A 16,032-nucleotide genomic window follows, 5' to 3' on the forward strand; every position below is an offset into this window, starting at 1 on the left:
AAATCTAGTTCTTTACTAAGACCTACAGGAAGGTCAGAGGAAGAGAAATGTATTTCCAAAGTGAGGGCTGAGTGTTTTTGCAATGTTGGATCGTGGGAGTAGTGGGGGAAGGGGGGAAGGGAGGGGGACAGGGAGGTGGCAATCGTGAGTTTTTGTGACTCAAATACAGAAAGTCTATCATGCCCCTCATAGGAGGTAAATGTGTGCCTTCTAGTTGGTGCCAGGGTGCCTGGAACATCCGACTTAGCATCTCCTTCATGGCGTTGTGGTCTTGTCTAGCTGACAGATAGATAAATAAGCAAACAGATAAATCTTAGCCCAGTGAAACAGACACACCCATGTATTACACTGGGTGCACTGAATTACAGACATTAGCATTTCACTGTCTGTGTCCGGTGAAGGGGGGGAACTCATATGCTGCAGCAAGGAAGTTAAAATAATCAATAAGTGCATGTTCATTGCCCAGAAAATAAAAGGGGGGGGGGGTGTGTGTGTGGGGTGGAAAGAAAGGAGTGGGGGGGAAGGGAGGGGATGAGGGGAGAAGGGAGGGAGAGGGGGAAAGAACAGGAGGAAGGGTGTGGTGGATAGGGAGGGGGGATGGGAGGTGGGAAAGGTGCTGATTTCAGCCCTGTAGCGTCAGGATTGCGTCAATTTGGGTTTCAACCACGTCTTCAGTCTCGGAGTGGAGCTACTCAGAAGAGCCAAAACAGGAAGGGGCTTGCAAATCAGAGTGCAGAGGGGAGGACTGAAGCTTCCCCTCCCCCTCTTCTCCAGCCCCCTCACAGCCTCCTCCTACACCTTCCCCGCTGCTCCTGTCTCCAGCTTTTAGTTTGTTTTGTTGTTGTTGCTGTTGTTGTGGTGGTTTTTTTCTCTTCTTTTTTTTTTTCCCCTCTTCTTTTAAACCACGCCAGAAAAAGACGGTTGTTGGTCGGGGTCTGTGGGAGCAGAGAGGCGGGTGAGGACAGCAGAGCAGTGTGTTTCGGTACCTCGGGCGGGTCGCTTAATACCGAGGGAGGCGGTTCCCGCATCCCGGACAGCGGCTGCCGCCCGACTCACGGCAGCTTCAGCACCGCGGACAGCAGCGCTAGCACCGCGGACAGCGCACGCCGCCAACATGGCTCCGATCGCCGCCAGCCGCCAGCAGTTCGGTAAGTGCGTCCCGAACCAACTCCCCACCCACGGGGCAAGGGGATGCTCCCCTCCACAGGCAAAGTGCATTCCAGGCAGCCCCTTCCGAGCCACCCAGCACCACCCGGCACTCAGCTTGCTGGGAGGAAGGTGATTCCTGACATCCCCCCTCCCACCTCCGCCCCATCCTCAGTTCACTTCGATCTCAGAAGTTGTGTGAATTTGTTTTCTTTGACTTCTCTCTTCTCCTTCCGCCCTACTTGCTCCCCCTGGTAAAACATCGGGGGATGTAAAGAGGTTTCTGTAGGTGCGTTTTCAGATGAGAGAGGTTTACAGTAGTTTGGCTTGGTTAAGGCAGTGTGGTGTTAAATGATGCAAATGCATCCTATGCTACAGAGAAAATCTTTGTTCAAGACATCCTTGCAAGAATTGTCATTCCTTTTTTTTTTTTTTTTTTTTTTTTTTTTTAATTGTTGTAGAGAAAGACTTGCCAGCTGCTAGTTAAAGTGAAAGGCAGTGTTGTAAAGAACACTGCTAGAAAGAGGAAAACACATGAACCCAATGTTTTTAACTGAACAGCTGCATCCTGATCAATCTGGGTTCATTGGGAATAGCAATGATGATAATGAAGTTTTCAGTCTTGTCATTTTTATGCACTGGATGTAGAGCGATTCACTGTGATACCACAAGTTTCACAAACATCATATATGTGCACTTACATGTATAGCTTTACTCAGAAAAGAAGTAAGTAGAAATGTTCTGAACTCTGCTTTACAAATATTGACTCTAGATTAGATTGTATTTGCTTTAGCAGTGGTTTAATTCAAGGATCGTTCCATTGACTTAAGTGAAGTGACTCCAGATTTACATCACACAACCAAAATAATAACTTCTCCCAGATCAGTAGGTGATGTTTCCTATTAATACACTGCCTCAAATGTTAAACAATTTCTTTACATTATGACAAGCAAAAAATTCAGGTTACAATATAATTAATTGTAAATATAAAACCATTTTTATTATAATTTTATTTTCTTTCATACCCCACCCACCTAATGTTGCTAACCCCATTTGTGACATCATGCTTATTTAATTACTTATTTAAGGAAGATAATTGTATTTTAACCACCAAATTCATTCTACCACTCCTTTCAGTACTTGTAGAATTAAAATAAAGCATAATTTGTGTTACTACAAAAGGTATGTCATGTCATGAAGAAGTATTATAAATGTGCAAATCACTTGTAAAAGCTATTAAAATGCTCTGATTAGTTTTTGATTAGTCTGTTTTCTACTTTTATGCTATATATATTTAAATTTTTATAGACCAGGGAGTCCTTGAAACTCAGAGCCACGTGCTTAAGTTAGAAAAAATAATCTTTTGGTCATGTCTAAAATTTTCAGTCATTTTATTAAATTCTTACAATTAAGTATGATAGGGCTTGTAGGCAAAAGGAAAATGATGTGAATATTATCAGAAGACATTAATAAGCAGGCCTGATTCTTTCTGTGCTGGAACATAATGTCCTACTTTGCTCTGATAGCAATGTTTTGGATTTTTTTTTTTTTTTTTTTTTTTTTTTTTTTTTTACTTATTCCACTTAAAAGCAAAGATATAGTGGCAGCATGTCTATCTGTCCAGCTTTTATCTGGATGAAGCTGATTTAGTGGTTTATAGAGGGATGACAGTTTTGCTTTTCTCATCCAGAATCATCTGCTAGTGATTTTTGAGAACCAGAACTGTTACACAATTGTTTTTATACACATATTGCATAAACAATGCCATTCCATTAATATTCTACTGGTCTTCCATTGTTGCAGGGAATAAAGATTAAGCTCTGATTGTTACATTGTGGGAGGTTTAAACTCACTTAGTAATGTTACTTATGGGTAAAATTGGATTTTCCATTAGTTGTGCTCATTTGCCCCTTCGATGCATGCTTTGGAGGGCTAATGATATCCTATATGTAACTAACATATCCACATGACAGCTGGGGTTTGAACATTTGCTCAGTTTTCTCTTTATTAAATTTAAGTATAGGATTCATGTCAAGATAGAAGAGAAAAATGTTTTAATGTTTTTCTTGTATGCTACTTAAAAGTAGTGACCCTTGCTGTAAACTCCCCAGAGCTTTGATTCATACTGTGTCAGATGCAAAGCTTAGTGGTCATCAATGATAGACTTAATAGTTTTTTCAGCTTTGGACTCTCATGTGACTGCCCAGTGTCACATCCACCTGGAAAAGACACTTGGTATATAATTATTCTAAATTTTCTTGATAGACTTCCTCCTGCAAAATACTCAAAATCCCATTGAAATTGTTGAGTGTTATAACCTCCAATTAAACTCAGTTCTTTCAAGAGATACCTCCAGGCAATTATGGAATCAGACCATAAAAATGAGTTAATCGGATGTACAACATATTTTAGGAAGCAGTGTGAAAAGCAGATGATGTATCTGTAAGTAATGCATACTGCAGAATCTATTTTATCTAACCAACAAATCTCCATAAAGTCAATGCTGAAACCTTCTGAGAGGTGGTATTACTCATAGACATAAACTCAGAAACTGCACACAAAAGGATGACATAGTTGAGCAATTACTAATGGTTATTACTATTAGGATGGGAATAGTATTTTCCTCATAGGCACTCTGGGTATGGAAAAATACTAATACAACGTGTGCCTTAATAAGGGACTACACATTCGTGCCTGCAGGTGGCGAGCAATATGTACTATGTGAAGCACTTGCTGTCTGTTGATCCTGCTGCTATTAGCATCTTGTATCAGTCTGTCTTACTAAATTATTACTTTATTAAATATCACACAGAGTCCAAGGCATGGCTGCTTATGTGCTTGTTGCTATTTATTTGATTTGCAGATGAAATTCCTACAGTGGTTGGGATCTTTAGTGCATTTGGCCTTGTCTTCTCTGTCTCCCTTTTTGCTTGGATCTGCTGTCAACGTAAATCTTCCAAATCCAATAAGACCCCTCCATATAAGTTTGTCCATGTTTTGAAGGGGGTTGATATTTACCCTGAGAATCTCAACAGTAAGAAGAAGTTTGGAGCAGATGATAAAAGTGAATCAAAGAACAAGTCAGCAATGCCAAAGAATTCTCTCCATCTTGACCTGGAGAAGAGAGATCTAAATGGCAACTTCCCCAAAACAACCCCCAAAATCCAGAGCTCTCCAGGCCTTGAAAATTCATCTCCCAAGAACTTTGCAGAAAGGAAGAAAGATTCAGTATCCCCTGACAGTATAAAATCCATCACTTCCCTGTCATCTGAAGATAAACAAGACAAGCTAGGAACTCTATTTTTCTCCTTAGAGTACAACTTCGAGAAAAAGGCATTTGTAGTGAACATCAAAGAGGCACGTGGGCTGCCAGCAATGGATGAACAGTCAATGACTTCTGATCCCTACATCAAAATGACAATTCTCCCTGAGAAAAAGCACAAGGTGAAAACCAGAGTGCTGAGGAAAACCTTAGATCCAGCTTTCGATGAGACTTTCACATTCTATGGGATCCCCTATAGCCAAATTCAAGACCTAACACTTCACTTTATGATCTTGAGCTTTGACAGGTTTTCCAGAGATGATGTCATTGGAGAAGTCCTCATTCCCCTCGCAGGAATTGAGCTGTCAGAAGGAAGGCTGCTAATGGACAGAGAGATCATCAAAAGAAATGTTAGGGTAACATATTTTTTATTTAAGCTTTAAAATATTGTGCTAGTGTTAGCTATGATTCCTGTGTAATGCTGCAACCATCTTAGAAAACAAAGACAACAAGCTCATCATGAAAGTCATTGAGATGCTTTCATAATGGCAGTATGGGGAAGCAATTCCACAAATGCAATAAAAGAACATTACAATGAGCATGTTTCAAGAAATTGCTAATGCCTTAAACTCTACTTGCTTATTCAGCTGGTCCAGAAGGTTTGAGTGGACTCATTTACATTAGATCAGGAGAGCTCAATTCACAACCATTTGCTTTAAAAGGAAAGAATATAAAGATCTATATAACATTCCCCTTCTCTTTTCTGTTTGAAATAATTCTTTCTTAAATCTTACTGAAGCTGATGTATACTTTTCACTTTAACCATATGGTAGTTTTTGTAGATTTTTAAAGAATGCAATTAGTCTTTGATTAAGAGATTGGAACCTCTTAGGCACTGTGTTATTGATGCAGTAGCGTGTTCTTTCATTTCAGTGCTGTCACTATTTTCTCTCAAAAATTGTGACACAGGCTGCAGGTCTACTAACCATGGGAACACATGAGGGAGAAGCCAAAACCTTTTTGGAATTAGTGTAAGAGAACACTAACTATAGTGGGCTAGAAATACTTCATATCATTTTGCCTAATTTGAGAATCTAATGATCATTTACAACCACCACAGCTGAACTAGAGAAATGCACATACATCACACACACATCACTTAATCTCTACTAAGGAAGGGGAATGTGTATTGACTTTCAATTTGATTGTTTTCAAAGAGCAAACATGCTGCCAAATCAAATAAATGTCTACCAGACAACATACCAATAACAAATACTGTTATTTTGCAATCCTGTCACTTTATTACAACAACTATAACTATGTCACTGATAATTTGTTGATAACTTATTGGACTTTATGGAATACAAGGTATTATTTTTGCTTATTTCCCTTGCCTTCCTCTTTTCTGTGAAATAAAATACTCCTGCAAATTTAAATTTAATATTCATAAAGAAATTATTTGATCTTATTTTATTTCATATGTATTATACTACTTCAGAAAGTGTCAGGGATGGGGTTTTACCAAGTCTATGAAGCCTTCCTGTTGAAAAAAGTTTTAATGAAGATTTTTAAAAATTAATTAATTTTTAAATTATATCTTTTCCAGAACTTTGTTTTGTTTAAGATGAGGTTTTTCACTGGTATTTTTTTCTCAGTATGTAAGATTTAATTCCTAATCTCTTAAATTAATGATGCCATATCAACCTATTCTTCCACTTATTTATTTTTTATTTTTGTCCAGCCTAACAACCAACCATAAGAAGTGTTATGAAACTACAGTAGAGGGAAATTATATTTGCTATGCAAAGCTTCATAAGTTATATCCTTCTAAAACATTTCAGAACATAGAGTTATGTGACATTTTATATATATTGTTAATTTTGATTTAAAGCTTGGTCAGTATAATCGCTTGTAAATAACCTTATTTCTTTTTTTCTTTCATTTCCTCAGAAATCATCTGGACGTGGAGAATTACTGATCTCTCTCTGTTATCAGTCTACAACAAACACTCTCACTGTTGTTGTTTTAAAAGCCAGACATCTACCTAAATCTGATGTGTCAGGATTATCAGGTAATGTTTTGATTAATAAATATGCCCTAAGAATATAAAACAATCAGAGAGAAGACATCTGATTTTCGGCATTTCAAAGACTAAAAGTAGCCCATAAATGCAGAAATAAGTGTCTCTATCATTTGCAGCCTATTCATTTTATTCATATCTAGGTCAATGCTTTATTTTCCAGGGTTTGCATTTTACAAACTTGTTCTTCAATCACATTCTAACAAACCATGGCATCTTTTAAAAAACCCATGACACTGAAATCCAGTGATTTTTGTAAGTCTTAAACAGAAACCATCAGCCTTAAGTACAGGATGTTTGCAGAAACTAAAAGCTTTTATTGATGACAAAAAGTTGGTTATTTATAGAACAGTATTGAGTGAGATCATCATATGGTTTATTTCAGCTTAGCACCAAGAAAAGCAGCCAGTTACATCTTCTGAATTTGTCTCACTAACACTAGGACTTACTTGGCAAGGTGAAAAGGCGAACTGTGCCAGTCCTGGATGCAGGTTGTGACAACACCAATGCTTTACCAGGAGCTGCACTAAGAAGCAGGTTTTTTGCATCCTTTCTCTTGGCCTTCTGCCATCTTGTGTTTAGTGGAACCTTCTTTGAAACCAGTACTAGAACTTAGATGTGCATTAGTGCCAGATAACATAATAATAATAAAATTTAATGTACAGTATGCTAAGGATAAGACCACCTTACAAAAAGAACAGTATACAACAAGGGAGTATACAAACACTAGTGTGTCCACTGTTGATTCTGGATAGGACTTATGCTCTTTCATTTCACAGGCTTTTTTAAAAATTAAGTAGTTTTAGGAACCTGTCATTCATTGTTACAACAGCAAATGATGCAGTCTTTCTACTTCCTTCTGATCTCAATTTCATTCACATACCATAAGAAGAAAAGACACAAGTGGAGCCAAACAGTTTCCTATAATAGAGCATGTATACTTTTAATAATCACACCAGATTTTTCCCCACAACAGATAGTGGAAGTTTCATGAAGCCACCATGACAACAAGCTGACCTCAACAGACTAAGTCTGACTGAGGTTCACCCATCTATCAGAGTAAGAGGAAAAGAAAAGCTCTTCCTGTCTGAGCTGCCACTGGGACCCTATACCACATTCAAACTACACATTTATTGGCTGTACAACTTATGAGTACAGTTATAAATTATATTTGCTCTTCCTGCTTCCCTCAGTACAACTTTGCTAACTATGTTAGGCATATAATATTGCCAAGAGATACAGGCTGCTATGCTACGTCTGGACACCTGGTTCATCTAGACAGTGCTTCATTATTTGATGTTCATCAGGAAAGAAGAGTTCAACAGATAACTGGGTATCAGTAATATGCTGCGCTCACATCAGTCCTTGTTTCCTCTTTTGACTTTCTACTCACCCCAACATAAATCTCGGAGAAAGAGGAGGGTGAAATGGTATTTCTCGGGAGCCAGCTGAACAGTTGCATGGCTCCATATCCTTAGGAAGATGGGAACATTACTTTTGCAAAAGCTACTCCATTCCCACAACTTTGTTGGTTTCCTTGATCACTAATGTTAAGATCTCCTAAAACATCTAATAAAATCAAGAAAAAAATTCTAATCTTATCCAAAAGCTGGCCAGAGGTTACAGTTAGAAGATGCCTTCAAACAGAAATTAATCAACAGTGTGAATCCACTGATGGATATTATTCTTGATATTTTTAATGTTTCCATGGCAGACATTCATTCTAAATCCAGCAGACATTAAGTTACCTTGAAACCTATTTTAAAAGGTTTATTATGGTGATAGAGAATGAAAGTGAAGATGTATTCTATCATGACTTACTCCTGTTAAAACTGTGTCAGTTCAAGGAAACAAAACCATTTCACCCTCTGGCAGTTTCAGTCTGATAACTGTGGCACAGAGTTTCTAAATATTTTCAGGTTTAACTTTACTTTAAAAGAAGCATTCAAGTATTCTTGTTGTTTATTAACTGATTAAACTGTTTACATTGACTATCTTTTTTGACTGGGTTCAGTAGAAAGGATTTTGCACTGCTTTTTTCCACCCTGAGGACTTGGAATAGGACACATTCATATTTACGCTGAACTAAGTCCTAAAGTACTTGAAAGGAATGATTTCTAAAGCATTCTCTAGAATTCCTCTGAAGGAAGAAGTATAGCCATTGCTGAAGACAACAGCAAATGAAACTTGCAACAGTTTATTATGAAGAATGTGAACATTCAGAGTTAATAGCTAAAAACAGGGACATTTTCCCTTTCTTCAATAGTAGCATAGCACAGACATTGAGTCAAATACATATCCTAACAAAATTACTCTTACATTTAAAGTTTAGTGATAAATTTGTTCAACAAAATTAGTGGCAGTAATGCAACCCAGCTAAACAACTTTGGTAGAACCACAGTAGAAATTAATAGCATCCATTACCTCAGCACCTTCTTATTCTCTCCTTTCTGAGACTTCTTTTCGCATGAGTCTTATTAATGCTAATAATTATCCCCTAGTGGTAAAATGTGTGAAAATCGCAATTATTTCTCACATAAATCCTTAATGATACATACTTGTCAGGGTCCATTAGAATTTAGTGTACTTTCAGATCATCTTCACATGTAGTAGTAAGAGATGTGTGAACTACAGTAGTAGAGAGTGAACTACAGGGCAGTATTCATATCATGAAGGATATGCCTGTATTTATTCAGATGAATCATGTTCTAAGCTGAATATCTTGTTTACATCATTGGTGACCATAAAGGAGTTAGAGGTAAACACAAACAGTGGATGATATTAATAGTCTCTATTAACTCAAAATGTCTCCTTATTGTGATGTAACTGTGTTGGTAAATTATTAAATTTACCATTAACTGGATCAAAGAATTTCTAACCAGTACTATTCAGTAGCTGATCTGTGCTTTTTCTTTTCATTGCAGACCCTTATGTCAAAGTGAACCTGTACCATGCTAAGAAGAGAATTTCTAAAAAGAAAACCCATGTGAAGAAATGCACTCCCAATGCAGTGTTCAATGAATTGTTTGTCTTTGACATTCCTTGTGAGGGCCTTGATGATATCAGCATTGAGTTTTTGGTTTTAGATTCAGATAGGGGGTCAAGGAATGAGGTCATTGGCCGGTTAACCTTGGGATCTTCAGCAGAAGGAACAGGTGGAGAGCACTGGAAGGAAATTTGTGAATATCCTAGGAGACAAATTGCCAAGTGGCATATGTTATGTGATGGTTAGCATCTCAGAGGGGAGATGAAACTTGAAAATCTATGTATGTTTCCATAGGCAAGGAGCAGTTTTCTTGTTTTCTTTCTTTGCTATTTATAATTACAGGCTTGTAACTACAAGACTTTCTTTTTTTTTTTTTTTTTTTTTTTCCTTGGTGGGGTTAATAAAAACTGGCTTGAATTATCAGAACAGAAGGTAACTAAATTTTCACATTAAATAAAGGAATTTCTATTTCATTTGCCTTTTACCTAATTGTATCAAATTCATATTCATCTAGAGCTTAAATATCCTGAAAATTTGGAAGCATTTTAAGATTCAATAAGAACAAATTATATTATATGAAAAATTCACTGAAAATCTTATTAGTGCTCTTGCACAAAAGAAGATAAATTCATTAATAAATACCACTGATCTCAAAAACTGACCTCATTAAAATATACCACTAGATATAAAAAAAAACCAACTGTGGCTTACTGGGGGAAAGAGTTGAGTATGTAAAAGAAATGGGGAATATGGGTGAGTGGGAGGGGAATTCCTTCTGTTCCTCCATCAAAAACCTTCTTTTAAGAAAATTCAATCATTATTTGTAATTTTTGGTTACTTATACTTTGATCATCCCAAAGGCTGAATAGATTTTCAGCAATTTGCTTTACGTATCACATCATGTGTGCAATTAGTTATTTCATGTGTGGACATTCTGTATAATCATTTACAGTTGTTTTTTTTAATACATATATTTATAGTTTATTTACAGTGATGGAAATAGAGACATTCTACAAATCATTAACCAAGTTAACTTACATTGTTTTGTTAAAAGGGCTCATTTATGGATGACTGCACATGTTACAGTGTAGTTAGAACTGGGATTAGATGTGGCTTGAAAGAACTTCAACATTTCAAGCATTTCAAGCCGTGGGAAAGGATTTTTGTTGAGATGAGGTAAAATAAAGGACATTGCAGTCTGTGACCTTCCACCAGTTTTATTTTGTCAGTCAGTAAAACTTGAAGAAAAGTAGTTTCTTCTTTTTTTTTTAATTAAAGAGCAAGGAAACAAGTTAGACAGAGAACATGAACAAGAAGCTGTTTAGCTTCCGGAACTGTGAGTTCATAACAGGCAGTAAGCCTATTCCCAAAATAAAAAGATTAATGCATTTTTAAACTTTTGCAAGACAGGAAACCAACCTCACACCAAAATTTATCCAGTATTTTGTTAGAAAGACTGCTTGAAAGTGCATTTCACTTAGATTATAGGTATAAAAGTTCATTACTGATTGTACTGAGACCTGTTGGTGGTAAGGAAAAATAACATTTGATTTCGTGTTAGTGTGACATATGTATGTTTAAACTTAAACTGTGCCAGGCTGGGGATCATTAAGTGTAATATAAATAAGTATATAAACAAAAAATTTAGACCTGTGAAATTTACTCTTGGTCATGTCAGATAGATTTTTAGGCTCTCAGAACTATAGCACAGCCGTAAGTAGATTATTTCCTAAAGTTTCTGGTTTCTGAAAAACAGTTGTTTTTAAATATTACTCCTACATAATTTTCAGTTACAACATATAAAAAAAGGAATATAATTATCAGTTGCTGACGTAAGAAGGATGTAAAAAGTGGAAAAACCATTTTCAGTATTTTTTGCATAAATCATTTTGTCATGTGTAATCCCACTGAAATGAATGAAACTATTTGGGGATTAAGATATTGCTCATTGTGAGTAAATACAACACAATGAGCATGTCAGGTAAAAAACCATGCATTGGCTGTCAAATTATGTTCATTAAAGAACAGATCCATGTCCTACTTAAAACTGTTGGATATTTGTTGTCAACTTTACCTGTTCTCACATGGCCAAATTACATTTGCAGTAAAGGACACTGAAATATGAAATATGCAAGTAGACAAATAGTACTGGAAGAATTCTATTGAAGCTCTTCTAGGTTTTGTGTCGGTATTTTCTCCAGTTTTTGAGAATGTGTTTGATATAACAGTGTTTATAAATTTCTGTAAAAATACATTTTCAGAATAACATAAACATGCTTTTTATGATAATGCTTGATGTAAAAACATGCTTACTGTATGTATAAAGGAGAGGAATCTTTTTTGATTATATCTTTAGAAAGTGATTAACTGCTTAAGGGCTAGACTTTGCCAGCCACATCCAAGCAGAGCTAATCCAAAGCCACCAAGTCAAAGGCAAGATGCCCACAGGCTTCAGTGGGGTTTGAAGTGCAATCACAGAGCAAAACTATTCTTGTGAGTTAACCCAGCAATGCCAATAGGATCATTGAAAAGGGGATATAATATTTGATCCAAGGGCAGCTGGGAGAGTCTAAGTCAATACCATACAGTCAGTGTTGTCACAATTTCTAGTAAGGCAAGAATTTTATACCGAAAGTGATTGCATGAAAGACAGTGAGACAGCTTATAAGTAAAAAGAAAAATAATAAAAAAAAGATTTTGTATATTAGCCCACAGGTAGTACATTATCTCTAAAAATCAGATGACTGGAATCATCTGTCTCCAATGGGCAGAAATTCTGACATTAGGAGAAAAAAAAAAATCCACCATTTTGAATTTATGATGGGCTGTGATTATCCATCATTTTGCATCCAGCAAGTCATCATCAAATTTTTTTGTAAGTTCCTATAGCAGCTTGAGAGTTAATATTTCTATCAGCTAAATGGCATTTGTTGGTGGGGTTAGAGGGTAGGAATGGGAAAGGAAAGCAAAGACATTTTTATTAAATCTAAAAAAAGAACCTGTAAAAGAATTTTGTTTTTCATTTAAAACAATGTTTAGCTTGAAAATCTGAGTAAAGATGACTTGTAGCACATCTGTAAACCAGACAAGGCAGGAGCGAATGTAGACCTTTGCTGAGACAGGAAATTCTGCTGTTCTATAAACTATTTAATTCTCATTGTGAATATCTTGAATGCTGTTAAGGATACTGTACTGCATTTAACATGTAAAAAATTATGTTTGTCTAAGTAGCTTACAAAAATAATAGCTCCTTGATTGGGAGATTATCCATGTCTGGAGATCTGTCGTAACTAATTACCTGATTCGTTATGGTGTTGTAACTTAAATAGAAGCTATTTGAGAGGAAGCATGGTGTATGAGATTTTGTAAGTTATTTGTGCTGGTTTTGTATGTTGTGCCATGTATGTAAGACAAGAATAAACTGCTGCTTTTGTTCATCCCATCCCAAAACAAGTATCCTACCAATGTATTTTTTTCCAGAGATTTCTCCTATTGTTTGTATTCATGGTCTACTCATGCTTCTGTCACAAAACATTTGCCTTGCAAAGTCTTCCACTTCTCATAGAGGTAGATTAGACTTGTTCTGCCAACCCTTCCTGGGCAAATTGTGTTTTTTATTTATAGCTTCTTGCTGCATATTTCAGATTGTGTTGGATTGTAATGTACACTCAGGCTAAAACTTGAGAAGTGGCCCATGACAGAAAATCTGAGCCCTACACAGGCTTTATAGGGACTGAAATACAGATGTAAACTAAACTGAATTATAACATATCAGCTGGAAGAATTACAATACAAGTCACATTACTATGGGTTTCCTGATGACATTCCATTTATTTTCCAGAAACAAAATACAGCCCTTGAACAATCACACTGTGCCACTTCAGCTGCCTTTGATATAAGGAAGTCATGTCAGGAACCTGTCTGTGAGGCCAGTTTGGGAGTTAAGGCAGAGAAAGCATTTCAAATGCTGTACACAAATACAAACTTTGCTCCTGTGATCTCTAAGGTTATTATGAGTATTTTGCCAGAGTACAAGCTAAAGTTAGAGAAGGAAGAAGTCAGGTGAATTGAGATGCATGTTGCCTTTTAATGACTATTAGCCTTTGACCAATTATCTGGAAGGGATCCCTAATCCTTGCCACATAAATCAATGACAGGATCCACTATCCTGATGCATGAAATGGAACATCTTCTATGGGTATAAGCTGGTAGATTTGCTCTGGCAAATCTCTTGTCCCAAAGAGATGGCTATCAAGGGAGAGACTGCTCTCTTCTTCCCAATGCAGTTGCTTCTTTTTTCTTCCTTGCATTGTGTGATTCTCCTCAGACAATGCTGATTCACATGGCTAACATTTCAGACTTATTCAGGACAGAGAATATCTTTAGGTCTTCCAGCTATAACACTGCTGAGTTAAAGGGGGGAAGTCTCAAGGCTACTGTCCCCATTGCTATTTGTATCTTAAGTTACTGCAAACCCTCTTCAAGAAGAATCCTTACAGGTTTTCGCTTCGTTGCAAGAGATGTGATTCCTAAGCTGTAACAATATTCTTAAACCCCTTAGATTTTTACAGCATCATGGATAGTAACATGCTGCACACACAATAATAATACATAGCCACAGATGCCCATGAACAACACTTCTTTTCCTCTACAAAATCTATTTTCCTCTACAATCTATTTAAGCTTCTGTGCTCCCTTCATGAAGTTTCCTATCTTCATATCCACTATGTGAAGTCTTACAAAGCTGCTGAACAACTACTGGCACTCTAACATCTGCTATAACCAGCATGGATGCTTATTTGCTTTTCTCTGCTGACTGATGAGCAATTACCTTCATTCAAAAAATTTTCCCAGTTCTCACAGGCTTTTCTAGAGTATCTTTTACCTACATTTCTAAACAGCTGTTACAAAATACCTGGAGGTCTGGAGTCTTAAAGGCAGATTTGGGGCACTGATCACAGTTGCAGAAGATAAAATCAAAGTAAGAGGAGAAAGGAGAAGAGTTATTGTTTTTTCTATGTTATTGTTATGTTTGTGTTGTCCTGTTAGTTTTGCTGTTGTGTGTCTGAAACACTTTGTGCATGACCTGAGAATGTCAGTCATTGAAGTGACGGCTCTGATTTACACCACGAGCAACAAAATTGGATGTTGTCCTGTCAGATGAGTTGACTTCCAGTCTCAGTAACAGGTCTGAGGAGACACCACGCAGGCCCCATGTTTTACCCTTCCCCCCAGAGCTCTGCAGTAAATCTTGATGCTCTGGGTCATGCATGGAAGAGCTGTAGCACTACCAAGGCTAAGCATGCCTTAGCAACACCCTGGCCTCATGACAAACACCTAACCTTGCAAGGTATCATCAGGGCAGGTCAGTAGATTGGGCCTCCATCTTCAGGTGGAGGGCATCTCCAATAATGGCCTCATTCCTTCCCCCCTTTGTGCAGATACAAGGTGTGAACTCAGTTGGCTTTGAAAAATCCCTGTTTGCTCTTCCCAGTGAAGAAGTACTTGTTCTGAATATGCAGATGGGGCCACCTGTTCTTGTGGTGTTGCCAGAAAGCTTCCAGCTTCCCCAACTTTGAAAGCCACTCATCAGGAAAGGCCAAACTCATCCCAAGCTCTGGGACTGGGCCATGATAATTATCACCATCTGCTTCTGCAAAGCTTGCTCTTAGGGGTACTGAGACCATTGCTCCACAACCTTTCAGCAGCCCTACCCAGTCCTGCAGGGAAGGGCTGGGCCTCATCACACTGTGCTATGCTAACAGCTGTTGTGGCTCCTGGCTGTCCTGCTGCTGTGTACCTGACCCTCTCCCTATGATACCAAACTTTCACACACCCAAGGCCAAGAGCAACTTCCAGTCCTGGCAGTAGAGCCCTGATATGCTACTGTATGCTTAGAGACCACCTTCCTTTTGCATCCATATTTCTATTTGAACTACACAACTAGCAGTGATGCCTCTATTCACAGTCCTTGGGGCAATGGGGCATCCTGAGGAGCCCCTCCAGAGCCATCCATGCACAGCTGCCCCCCCACAGCCACTCTCAAGCACCACTGCTCTGGGGTGAAGCTTCTTGCCACCCTGCCAGCCCACCCACATCCATTCTGGGAGTCTAAAAATCTATCCAGGTGCTGGTGTGCGCCACCAGCTGCTGTCATTGTACTTGAGGCTGCAGCAGCACCAGCTGTATAAAGTTTCCAGAAATGGTAACCTTCTCTTTAAGAGCAGGATGTCACTCACCAAGGAGATCAGAGAATCACAGAATAGTTTGCATTGGAATGGACCTTAAGGATCACCTATCAACCATTTAGAACCTCCCTGGGCAATCTATTCCAGTGCCACACCACCCTCGCAGTGAAGGATTTCTTCCTAATGTTTAACCTCAATTTACCCTTTTCTATCTTAAAACCATTACCCCTTGTCCTAATCATTACACAACCCCAGCTTTCCTCTAGGCCCCCTTCAAGTACAGGATGACCTCTTTAAGATCTCCTCAGAGTCTTCTAGGCTAAACTCTCAGCCTGTCTCCATAAGAGACGTGCTCCAACCCTGTGATCAT

The 16,032-nt window shown here is 37.9% G+C and overlaps 1 protein-coding gene across 2 annotated transcripts; it reads left to right on the plus strand.

Moving 5' to 3' along the window:
* The first annotated feature begins 628 nt into the window (after nt 1-628).
* On the plus strand, nt 629-10,114 carry SYT4 (synaptotagmin 4). 2 transcript variants are annotated; one of them, XM_071730369.1, is made up of 4 exons: nt 629-1,148; nt 4,010-4,818; nt 6,359-6,479; nt 9,413-10,114. In XM_071730369.1, exons 1-4 carry the CDS (start codon nt 1,115-1,117, stop codon nt 9,718-9,720), a joined length of 1,272 nt encoding a protein of 423 aa, XP_071586470.1. In that variant the 5' UTR covers nt 629-1,114; the 3' UTR covers nt 9,721-10,114. The 2 variants fall into 2 exon arrangements, with proteins under 2 accessions (XP_071586470.1, XP_071586469.1); XM_071730368.1 differs by having other exon boundaries at nt 630-1,148; nt 4,010-4,824.
* Nucleotides 10,115-16,032: the final 5,918 nt, after the last annotated feature.

This window comes from Heliangelus exortis, chromosome Z, assembly GCF_036169615.1.
Source record: "Heliangelus exortis chromosome Z, bHelExo1.hap1, whole genome shotgun sequence".
Taxonomy (NCBI): Eukaryota; Metazoa; Chordata; class Aves; order Apodiformes; family Trochilidae; genus Heliangelus; species Heliangelus exortis.

Coding starts and splice junctions, on each gene's coding strand:
- SYT4 (XM_071730368.1), top strand. CDS start 1,115: ATGGCTCCGATCGCCGCCAGCCGCCAGCAGTTCG. Junction 1,149..4,009: donor CGCCAGCCGCCAGCAGTTCG/GTAAGTGCGTCC, acceptor TTTGATTTGCAG/ATGAAATTCCTACAGTGGTT. Junction 6,480..9,412: donor TGATGTGTCAGGATTATCAG/GTAATGTTTTGA, acceptor TTTTCATTGCAG/ACCCTTATGTCAAAGTGAAC.